The 12,697-nt window shown below is 34.1% G+C and overlaps 1 protein-coding gene across 4 annotated transcripts in view; it reads right to left on the bottom strand.

Moving 5' to 3' along the window:
* uex (metal transporter uex) overlaps positions 1 to 11,946 on the bottom strand; it is a 36,827-nt gene extending 24,881 nt beyond the window's left edge. Inside the window, exons 1-5 of one of the 4 annotated variants that reach the window (XM_088204417.1) lie at positions 11,838 to 11,946; positions 11,465 to 11,498; positions 6,829 to 6,999; positions 4,524 to 5,285; positions 3,761 to 4,456 (exon numbers count right to left, since the gene is read on the bottom strand). In XM_088204417.1, the coding sequence (XP_088060543.1) occupies positions 3,761 to 4,456; positions 4,524 to 4,811 (984 nt within the window). In that variant the 5' untranslated portion in view covers positions 4,812 to 5,285; positions 6,829 to 6,999; positions 11,465 to 11,498; positions 11,838 to 11,946. The remainder of the gene's footprint in view (positions 1 to 3,760; positions 4,457 to 4,523; positions 5,286 to 6,828; positions 7,000 to 11,464; positions 11,499 to 11,837) is intronic. The other 3 variants (XM_088204415.1, XM_088204416.1, XM_088204414.1) reach the window with 3 other exon arrangements.
* Positions 11,947 to 12,697: the final 751 nt, after the last annotated feature.

Here is a 12,697-nt window from a genome sequence, read left to right as displayed (position 1 = left end):
ATTCAAATCCGGGAAGTCTGGTCATTTTAATATGTTGGGGGTTAATGCCAAGGTTAACTAAATGATATTTACAAGGAAAAATAATATAACTTGACAATTGAGTAATTTAAACAAATGGTAACCCGCAAGAAAGATAACGACAAGTAACACAATAGACTGTAACTAAACAGACCACCACGGTAAATCCTCGTAATGTATAGATGAAAAAAATCTTTTGAATATAAAGGAATGCATAAACAATGTGTCAATACACGTACATTTATTACGTCATTATTACCCTAGTAAATACAGAGTCCTTAACCTTTTGTACATAAAGGAATGCATAAACAATACGCCATCGGGCGCCAGAAAAAACACCATTGATAATCACCCCTTGCGTTATTCAACCTTCAAAATGTGTTCATCTAACAAATTTCACTCTTTCAATGCGAGGACATATTTCATTGGTCAAATATGCAAACGCAAAAATTGATTGACTGATTCGCCGGAGACGTCTCCAATCGACGGTACAAAAGGTCAGACGGCCCAGACGGCAGGGAGACGATCAAGACCAGCGCTGTTCTCAAAGGGCCTCAAACCCCGAAAAATATAATATACATATGTATACACATGTTTATGAAATACGGACAGACTTCCAAAATATACCTGTTCGTAGAAATTATAGGCATAAAATAGGCCTGCCTAGGCAGAATGTGTATAAAAATATCAAAAAAATAAATGGTCAGTTCTTAAAGAATAAATAATCAATAACGATCAGTAAAATTATTAGTATTACATACGCTCAGTAAAAAATATAAATGTTGATATACGGGCATTAAAGGTCACATTGCGGATATTAGTCCATCATAACGACTTTATTTTATCATTGCATACATACCTAAATTGCATTTTTTATCAAAATTTAACATACAAGTAAAAAAACACACAAAAATTACCGAAATACAGGTCCATAAGAATCACTGGTATCTATTTAAATAATTAAATCAGCAAAACACATGATAGCAAATATTATACAATGAAAACTTAGATTGAATAACTTGTGAAATTTCAAAACAAAAATTATGTTGTTTTGATCGCGGTGTTTGATTATCAACCAACTAATGAAATACTTTAAATGACAGTAAGAAAAAACAAGAACATAGATTTTTCTATGCACCCTCAATGTAAAAAATTGTGTCAGGGTCGCAACTACTGCCTCAATCCCCTCGGTATTTTTACGTATCGCTCAAAGTCTTGTTAACGTTAAAAGTATTGGTATTTTCAGAAAAGGTGACCCTTGATATTTGGCACTATGAACCTTTCGTGTCATGATTTCTTGAAAATTGAACTAGTAAATAGAAAACATTTAGGGTAAAATATGGACCTTAAGTGTTTAAGGTAATAAATAATTAAAGTATGCACTAATAGGCGACCATTACATACATTTGTTAAATATATACTAGTCTTTTAAACCATTTTTTTGTTGTCATTCAATCACAAAATTTATTAAAATGTGTCGTTCATCGTTGATTGTTTTTAATATATATTTAGGGACTTTTAATATGTAAAAATAGTATAATATTGACCAATCGGTTCTAGTTCTAATAATGTTATTTTTTAAATTCAACACATCCTTGTCCCAAATTACATCGAAAACCGCGTAGAACTGGAATGATCTAAAATTATACGACTGGAAAGTTTGATTCAGTTTATTTGGGAGTCTGGCGTAACAGTACGCTGTTTTATTCATGTGGCTTGTGTACTCCAAAACAAAGCCGATTGATTATTGTGACTGACCAAATTCCAATCGTATCACATGTTGTGTATATTCCTTTCAGATGGGAAATGTGGGGGGAGTTTACTTATTACGCTTTGCGAGTCGTGCGTTTATCGATTTTAGGTGCAGATTTACGTTGTTGCTTGACCCAAATCCCAAATGAGAGCGAAAACATGTCTCTAAAAAACCTACACTTTACATACTCTTAAAACCTAGCAAACATCACTACGCTCAAGTTAGGATAATAGAAAAAAAAATCGTTTTTCGGATGCGCGGAGAGATTCGCTACACCTAGATCAGATACCGTTATGGGCCGAATTAAATTCGTCACAATTGCAACAGTATTGGTCACCGCCTTCAACGGTCGTTCGTTGCCTTAACAAACGCTATTGTATTGAATTACAGCGACTGCAAGTGGAATGTGAGGACAAGTGCAGCCTTGCCAAATATCTAAAGGAAATAAATAAATCTAAGTCCAAAAATGAATCTTCATTATTGATGCACGCGTCGAAATTAAGCGTGTAATAAAACATCCTCTATCTCGATCAAGCATATACAGGTTGATCCAATTCGAGTTTCTTATGTTGGCAGTACTGTAAATCAGACAGCTGTCAATAATCACGCGTGTTCAGTGTCAAATGTTAGTTAACAATAACACTTTTAGCAAATAGATCGCTTAACCACCGCTCAATGCGTTAAAATTGTTCAATGGTTCTACAGAGATAACGATTCTGTGCGAACTTTGTATCAAATTTTACGGGAAGATTATGGTCAATTTTATCGTCTTACTGAGCAAACAGTTCGCAACGAAGTGAAAAAATTGAAGAGACTAAGAGCGTTGGAGAGGGGATAAGATCTGTTTAGTCAAGAATATTGCTGCTGTAAGTGAAAGTGTGGCCAAAGACCCGGAATTGTCGATTCGTCGGCGTTCGCAGCTTTTGGACTTTTCTTATGGCTCCCTTTGGCCCATTTTATAACTAGACTTTTCAAAGAAAATCTTTTTATCTGATGAGGCACATTTCCACCATGTTAATAAGCAAAATTTCCGCATATGAATCAAGGAAAATCTTCATGTGATTCACCGGAGACATGCCCAAAAAGTGATATTTGGTGCCATTGTGGTTAGGCGGCGTTGATGGGCCTTACTTTTTTGAAAACGATGAAGTTAGAACTGATGAGTCAACGGTGAGCGCTATAAGCGCATGTTAACCGATTATTTTTGGAACGAAATCGAAGATAGTTATGTGGAAGACATGTGGTTCTAACAAGACGGCGCAACTTGCTACATATCGGGTGCAACGTTGGATGTTTTGCGTGAAAAGTTCCCTGGTCGCATTATTTCACGTTATGGTGACGTTAACTAGCGTTAACCGCCAAGATCATGCGATTTAACGCCGTTGGATTTTTTTGTGAGGTCACGCTAAGAGTCCGAGTTTATGCCGACAAAACCTAAAAACCAACATCGCCAAGTTGCAGCCAAGATACCGCCCGAAATATACGAAAAAATCATAGAAATGATCGGCTGTTGTAAAAGGTCTAGAGGTGGCCATTTGAATGATATTATTTTTAATAATTAATAAAATAAATCAAATGTTTGATTAAAAAGTATCTGAGATATTCTTAAATTTGTGTTTTTTTATAAAAAAAGTTCAGAAGCAGCAGGGGCGTCATTTCAGCTTTTTCCATGCCGCCACCTCTGCAAAAATGAACGACGTCCCTGGAAAGCAGCCGCTTCTCTATTCACGTCAAACTACGAGTCCTGAGTTCAACCTGTTATTCGAAAACGACTGGATTCTAAAGTATTTTAAACTAAATAACTTTTTCTTACATTAAAGATAAATCATTACCGCTTCCCAACTCAATCCAGCCAAAGCTTTACTTGCCCACAGATTACTTTAAGCAGATTTTATAATGGTGTTTATTTATTTATATTGTGTTTGGTTTTAATCAGTTTTTTGTTATGACGATAAGCTATCTATTTAGTATAAATATTAAGACACTCACCTTGACGAGTTCTTTCAGCCTCTCCCGATTATAAACGTTTCCGATTTCTTCGCCCAGCAGGAAGTCCAGCAGTTTACTCACAGGATACGACAAGGGAAACGTTAGGAACATTACGCCTTTGGTTATGTGAATGGTCTTAGCCCCCACTGCTAGACCGTGCCTAGAGCAAATCGCTTGGGGAGTTATCTCACCGAGCAGCACAATGGCCAGCGTAGAAAAGGCGACAGCGAAAATACCAGACGTTAGACTGTCCAAAAGGATGGTGAACGTAGAGTTGACAGCGACGTTTCCCAGAAGAATGGAACACAACAGATAGTTTCCGTGATCCCTCACCGGCTGAATCACTCGCGCGTATTCTTTTTCGTTTTCCGTTCCCGTGTTGCACAAGATCTTGAGCTCCGTCCTATCCAAAGACATCAAGCCCAGATTCAAGCCCGAGAACAACGCGGAGAAGAACAGACATGTGCAGATGATGCACAAGGAAGCCCACAAAGGCAGCAATTTGTCGAAAGTGGTCAACTGTAACCAAGTCTCCGAACCTTGATGAATGAACGAAGATATTTGCATAGCATCTTCCTGCAAACTCCTAGGCGCGTTTTTAGCGCATATATAAAAGGTGGAGTTGCCTCCGAGTCCAGACGGGAGTATAACTTCTACGCGGGCATTTTCATCACCGATCAACGAAGTCTTATCCACCTATTTAAAAGCAAAATTATGATAAATAAGTGCATTGTAAAAGTAACAATTTAAATGTAGAGATTACCTTGAAGACACCAGTAGCTGGGAACTCGCAGAGCTGTCCACAGATACCGCCTACTTGCGTGAAAGTGATGAGGGTGTCTTGCGATATGCCCTTTCCGAACAATCTCAAAACAGTCGTAGTTCCAGCTAGCAACTCCGGCACACCGTCTTCGTTCATCGTTATCTCTTTATCTGTCTTTTCGACTTTGATCAGATCGATTCTAGGAGTTTGTTGACACTGCTGCGGCTGATCAAGAGTCGTAACATTCACTGCCCTCTTGGGCCTGCTATTTTCGACTTTCTCGCCCATAGTCTCGTACCCGTTTGTATCTTCCACATTGTCGGCATCGTCGTATACGGCCTTATCGAATATATTCTTTTCTACGTCTATTCCTTCAACGTCCAAAAGAACTTTCCTGTCGACGCTTGGATAATTAACATCCGTATCACCGGATAAATCGATCCAATGAGGCGGGAGAGATTTTTGGTAAGCGTGCCAATTGTTATCGTATTTTTTGGCCTTATCAAATTCATACAGCTTATTGAGTACATCGACGTCTTCTTTGCGTAGCTGATTAGTTTTAAGTACGTCTAGTTGACTCTCTAGTGCAAATTTTTCATTTATATCAGTCGTAAAAACTGAGGCGACGTCCTTCGGGAGCGGTTCATTAAGTACACTGGTAGTAGTCCGGTCAGAACTTAAGTCGGAAGTCCGAGGGTAGCACAAAACTGCAGCAACTCCGGAGTCATCTTGGTGGTCCGTCGCAGCTCTTGAATGGAAACACTTGATTAGGAAAAAACAAAAAAAAGCATGAATGCACTGTGGTATATACTATGAGCACTGTGGACGGGTCTGGTGCAGAACAGTGATTTGAATGTGCTTTAGCGTGGTATGTGACTAAGCCCGGCGACTTTGTCGTCAAAGATTGATTGACGCAAATACAAAATTTAATACAACTAACAATAAGTTTTAATCTATAATACTAGATGGTTATTTTATGTATACTAGATCTACAATATTATTTTAACACTTAATTAAAATAATATATATGTTAAATAAAGACACGATTAATATGTACAATAAATGGGGTTGCAATAAATGTTGATTAAGGATGTGGGACATGAAGAAATATGAATGAGGTTGATTGTAGGTCACAAGTAAAACATTTTGGATAAAGGCTGGGAAGTAAAAAAGATCATCAGTTAACGGTTTGTTGAAAACTATACTGTGAAGAATTTTCAGCTGATTGTTTCAATGAACATATCAAAATACCGGACAGAATAGTAAAATATATGAGTCATGTAATAACATACATACAAAATAATTAATATATGAATGAAATTTTATTAAAATTATTACAAAATTCTAAATTTTTTGACATTTCGTTCCATCATAACGTAATACGTTTCTGTCAATTGTCACATTCAAAACAGGTATTTAAAATTCACATCACACTAACGTACATGCAAGGAACTCAATGAAAGAACGTACAAAATACTCATTATGCAATCCTTTCAAATAACAGTATATATACTGAAACGTGACAGCTTTAAAACAAACACTCGCTTGACACATCTTGATAAGATTGACATTTAACTGGATGAAAGATAAGAATTATTGTCACAATTATTTCTTGCGCATTTAGAAGAAGTTCTTTATCCCTGGATCGTACACAAACACCATGTGTGCATATCTGTTCAATTATTACGAATGTGTTTTTAATTATTACGATAGCGACTATTAATTCAGATGAATTACTACGCGAGTAGTATTGTTAAACTATATAAACACAAACGTTTAAATTACAAGCAAATTTAGTAAATCTATGTATGCATACACTTTGGCAACTATTCAATAAAAATTGTATATATAATACAAACGTTAAATTTGCAAAAACAACATTCGTACAAATCTTCACACTTCTAGAAGAAATATAAATATATACACTATACATAAAACACAAGACTATATATGTATATACAATATAAATTAAATTTGAGAAATTGATAAAAAATACAAGTTTATTTAAATCAGTCCACACAAAAGTTATCAAGAAAAATGAAAGCAAAGAAGTAAACTTTTCTATAATATAATAAATTAGTGTATATTTTCAATGTCTTTTGTGGGACTGATTATTTTCAAAACAGAATACAATTATATCGTATAAATAAATAGATTCAAAGCTACGAATCAACATGTTAATAAGCAACAGCGGGTCCTTAGAACTGTCAACACGCCAATTGATTTAATTGTCGATTATTAAATAATCGGAGGATGCGTACAATGCGGTAGTACTATGCTGAAAAGTACATTAAAAATGGCTCACATAGCTTGGAGTAACTGCTCGTTATCATAGAATCCGCTTCGAAACAGACGATCGCTGTCTTGAACTTTCCACCGGTCGGGATGCAGCATCCAGAGTCTCGTCGACTCGTTGGACGCTGGAATGTTTATCATAAGCCCGCGAACGCCGGGCACCAGCTCCACATTCTGAAAACTATACAACCTTTTAAAAATACAGTCATTGTATTCAGATAGCCACTATGTTAAAGGCTTTGAGATTATTATTATTTACATATCTGCATATGCGAATAAATATGACTAAATTACCCACGCACATTATCATAGATGTTTTTATACTTTGACTCATATTGTATTTTTAGCATGAATAATTGATTCCTTTGTTACTTTATGTTTTTTTCAATGACTGTGTAGCGAAAAAATTTAAAATAAGTTGATGTTACTACTAATATTATTGCACAGTTAGTTACATTACTTAAAATAAAATACTATCAATTGCAAAGGATTTCACAAGATTTTTCAAATATGACCAAGAAATTCTGAAACTACCCTGCAATAAAATGTTTATTTTTATACAAATATGTGGAAAATTTTTAGTTCTTGTTGACACTAATGTAGTTCTTGTAGTTCTACTAAAAATTTTAAATATCCCGTTTATTAAATAAGTTCGTTAACAAAACTGATTCATTGTCTTAAAGTTTACTTGAAAAATATTGGTGGTAGAGATAAAATAAGAATTAAAAATTATTCTATTACAAATTTCTTTTCGTTTTAAACAATGGCCGTATAGAAAGCTACAAATTTGGCTAAGCAAAACATTTATGAAATCGACATTTTGGAACACCCAATAATTATGATATAGTCAGATAGACTTTCAAAAGTCAGAAAATACCACATCATAAATACTCTTTAATTTAAACTTTTCTTTTCATAAGCTTCAAGAGATTCGTTTAAAAAAAATACTCATGACATTGTTGTAAATATTATTTGTAATTACCAAACGGTTGCCTATAAATAGCCACATTGGAAGTTACGCTTTCACTAAAGGGAAGCATCGGAGGTGGAGCTAAACTATTACGCGATTGGTTCTAAATTAGTCTTCTCTCCCATTCAAGAACCAATATAAAAGATTTGATACCCGGTTACATTACCAAACAAGAGAACAAAATAATAAAATACACATGAATATTGCTTAATGAAAAATACTTTTGTAAAACAAGATATATATATTTCTCATTATGATTTCCTGTATAGCCGTTGAACTTATGATTTCTTAAACACTATTATAATTGAAAAAAATTGCATCAAAATTTGCTACATAGACCCTTTAAAAGCAGTTTATATCATAAAATCTACCTGATTTTAGCAGTAAGATACAGGATGTGTTGTTTTTAGTTTCAAACTATTTCATAATTTAAATGCCCTTATATTGCTCTAAAAAAATCTAATAATTGTTTTTTAATTTCAACTCTTATTAAAAATGGCACGTATTATATTTATGGCACTGCCTATAGTTTATACACCATAATGGAACCCCTTGGTGTACACATATCTATTACATAAACTGTGGCTCTGTTTGTGGCGTTTTATCTCCCCGCTATTATTTGACGCGAGCTACCTAGATGAAGCAAATTGAAATACAGAATGCATAATACTATTGTTTTAAATACAAACAAAAAATAACTATATTTTTTATGAATATATAAAAGAGATAAACGGAATATTAAATTTGTTAATAAAAATAATGCTGGAATATTAAGTTTATTTGTTTGGCAACCCTTTATTTTACCCTTACGATAACCCATTTTGAAAACGTCGGTCATGAAAATTGTAACATAAGAGACTCATTAAAATTTCGTTTTAATATTACTTTAACGATCATATTTTAAATTCTATATTCCCAGATGTTTAGAGATGCACAAAAATGACTCCTATATGCGAAAAATTCTGAATAACTACAGAGCACCTGATAAATTGTTCGAAATTATTCTACCTAAATATATTTTTAATCACTGTAACCAATTACTAGGTAGTTGACAAACAACACGTATTCAGACTGACACTTTCTACTGTCGATCCTTTCACATTTACGAAAGAGGTGATAAAATCTCTCAAATTAATACTCAAATGTATGTAATATATACAGATTTCGAAAAGGCTTTTGATAAAGCGAATAATTCAAGTCATTGTTTATAATATTTATGATTCGCAATACTCAAAAGACAAATCCGGACCACAGCTATGTCTTTAGTATATGAATAATAGACACTTTTTGTTATATGCTAACCATTAAAAAATATTTAAATTCATTAGAGCGATAATTGATAATAGATCGCTTTTAAACTCGCGCGTGACGCACACGTCGATTCTCACCAACCCGAGTGACGCTCGCGCATTTCGATAAACTAAAGTGATCAGATTTTGAAAATCTTGGAGGAAACTAAAATTTTTTTTTTTATCGAAGAGGACATGGAAGAACAACTTGCTATGGTATCTTAAAAAAAGGTCAACTTGATCATTTTTGTTCGAGGAGAATAAAGCTACAAAAAATGTCATCACGGAAATTTTTATGAATTTTCATTTGACGACAAATTGCTGCTGAGGGAGCTAAACAAATAGCATTTTGATTTTTTTATGAGAAATTACTAAGGGAGTTAAAAAAAATTATTTTTAGAAATATCTGTTCAAGGACAAAGGAGGAAAATTTTTTTGAGAGCGTTTTCTTAGATAAACAAGAAACTCGCTCGCTTAACAAAAAAATCTGTTGCTTTTTTGTATTAGATTATTATTTTTTAATTTTTCATTACTTATGTGTTCTATTTTCTTTTTAAATTATGTAAAAAAATTGTGATATAAAATAATAAAAAAAACACACTGGAACACGCCCGTGCGTTGCAACTTTTATATTTCATATTTTCGACTTCGAATTTAAATAAATAATTATTGAAACATAAAACGTCAATTCTAACCATATTTATTTTTATTAACAGTCCTTCGGACCCTACGCTTATTTTTGGTTATCGCGATTCGCGGGTAAAATACACAAAAAATAAATTACTCAAATACTAATAATAAAATCTTGCCCAATGTTTAGTTTTAGATGCTCTCATTCCGCTTTCGACCGACTACATTGGGTTGTGAAACTACTCCTCGGAGGCAGTATTCCTGGATATTGACAATGCATTTGATCGTGATTAGCTTTTTAATTTCCAATAAAATATGTTAAATTATTAACCTCGTTTTTATTTAAAATTAAAAATTGTCTGGAAAATGTTTCTTAAATAAGCCACTATAAAATCTCTATTTGTAGTAACACAACAATTTTAGACTCTTATAAAAATATAAAAATTTTAAATTAAAATAATTAAAAGGCTCGTATTTTTTGGGTCAGAATTTTGAATACGGTTGTGGTTAAAATTGATATTACATGAGTCAGAATTTATATTAAAAGGTCAGAATATAAGAGGCCAGAATAAATATTGATGGTCAGAATTTATATTAAATGGTAAGAATTATTTTGACAAATGGTCAGAATTATTTTTTTCAGTTGGCAATAGTGTTATTTTTCTCAAGGTGAACAAACGTCTTCGATGAGGATGTTCCTCCTCAAAAATTTTGTCCTCGTCGAACAGAAACTATTTTTCATCTAATATTTTGCATCTCAAATGGAAATAAATTTCTAAGAGGGACCTTTTTTAATGTCCTTTGTATTATCAAAATCTGGCCACCTTACATTGCTGTAACTTTGAAGGTTGGTGCAACTGGTTGATCTGGTCCGTATTTATATAATATGATATGCATTTTAACCTCAAGATTTTATTTTGACAGATAGTCAGCATAATAATACATGGGCATTATCAAGTTGATTGGTTGAGCTCGCAACATTGTCAGATGTTAGCACAATAAGCCAATCGTATTCTTCGCCGCCGTTCTGTCGTTATTCCCGCTTCATTCGTGACTCTAAATACCTTCGCGTCCTACACACAATTAAACAGATCCGTTGAGAGTAATTCATGGGATGTTCACTGTTCTGACCAACGCTCACTCTCTACCGCGAGCGAAATATTTTATAAGATATTTCTAAAATAAATAATTTATTGCCTATTTATATTTATAAATGTTACATTTTTTAATTCACATGATCGTCCTATATTTTAATTCTGGCCGAGTGCTATTTTTATTCTAACCATTTGATATTTATTCTGACTCTGAATAACATAATTATTACCATGATCCCACATCCTGAATCGAGCCCCCATGCCAACATGCAATCGGGCCGTTTTTTTAACTGAATAGTTACACTATTTATTTTTATTAAAAATAAAAATATAACTTATAAATAATAAAAATAAATTAATATTTTTTACAATAAACAAAATTTTAATAATAATCTTTTATTTTTATTCTAACTGTATGCTATTTTTATTTTAACCACTTGATATTTATTATGACCTTGAATAATATAATTATGACCGAGATTTTTATTCTGCAGATTTTTGTATGAGTTGAAAACGCGTAGCTTAAAATCACTAAAACAGCAACGAAAATCGATAAAGCTTGATAAGCGGGTGCCTCACGAATTGAATATAAAAGGGAAAACTACACAAAAAAAGTTATTGTCTGTAATATGAAAAGGTCCAATCCTCATCCACCATACTCACCAGAACCTCACAGAGCAAATTAATAAACAAGCGGCTGTCAAACGATAACAAAAATAAATAAATAAGGTAAAATGAATTGCAAACAAACACGAGTCGTTTTAAATTTGGCGCGCTCGCGATTTATGTAATCGATTTTACGCAACGGAAGCGGGAGGCGCGCGACGACAGTGACGGAAACAGCGGAAACGGAAACGAGAGCGATGCAAGAGCGAAATCGAAAACGGCGCACTGATATCGGTCGCAATTATGCGCGCGCGACTCATCGCGCATCCGAGGGTAGTAAACAAACGCGACGTAAACGAAACGCGACGCAGATTCGAACGAGACGGTTTTCGAGGTGAGAAGTAAAAGGTGCGTGGTGCGCGGTTCGTACTTTCGCGTTCGGCAGACGAGAGCAGCGACTGGACCGAGAAACGCCAGCGCCGCTATCAACGAACAGAACCGTCGAAACGACATCCCCCGAGCGCCGGCGCCGGCACACTGACAATCGCAACACGCAAGCACCACACGGCACACGGCACACGGCGCACACTACACACCGCACACGCCACTGCGAATACGAATGCGAATGCGTGACGTCATCTTTAGCTGCGTCCGTATGACAAGCGGCGGGAAATTCAAATTCAAACAGTTCGTTATATCAACAACTTTGCATACCGGCCATAAACTCATTTTTTAATTAGTTAACGTCCTAACATCAAATTTAAAATAAAGTTTTGTAATCATTTTGTTATCAATAAACAATAAACGTCAAACTGTGGATCGCGTTACAATAAAATAAAAAAAATATTATTATTACTTATTTTTAAAACAACAAATATCAAACTTTGTAACCTCTACAATCATTTCTTTATTTTTAACACTTTGTTAAAAATAAAGAAATGATTGTATCGCCATTTTTTTTTTAAAAATGGCTATACACCGTTACATGTTTTGATCTCAGCTTCTTATGCATAATATCAATAACAATGACCTACTTCAGTGACTACCAACCAGTGGAATGCGTATTAATGACAAACCTCATATTAGTGCTTAATAAATACATTTGAATGCCGTAAATAATAAAAAAGCACAGATGTCATTTAAGGGGGGGCACTTGTCCCCCCCCCCCTTGAATTTAGCCAAAAAATTGCATTTAATTAAATACTATGAATCCTAATAAAGTGGAAATATTAAAAAACTGAAATGATGTCCCTGATTCTAAACCAGAAATTCCCAGATTATTCCTTAAAG

This window comes from Plectrocnemia conspersa, unplaced genomic scaffold (genome assembly GCF_051122295.1).
Source record: "Plectrocnemia conspersa isolate PC_06_02 unplaced genomic scaffold, ASM5112229v1 ptg000014l, whole genome shotgun sequence".
NCBI classification, from domain to species: domain Eukaryota; kingdom Metazoa; phylum Arthropoda; class Insecta; order Trichoptera; family Polycentropodidae; genus Plectrocnemia; species Plectrocnemia conspersa.
Note: the sequence above shows the minus strand (reverse complement) of the source record. Positions and strands in the feature narration are given on the sequence as shown.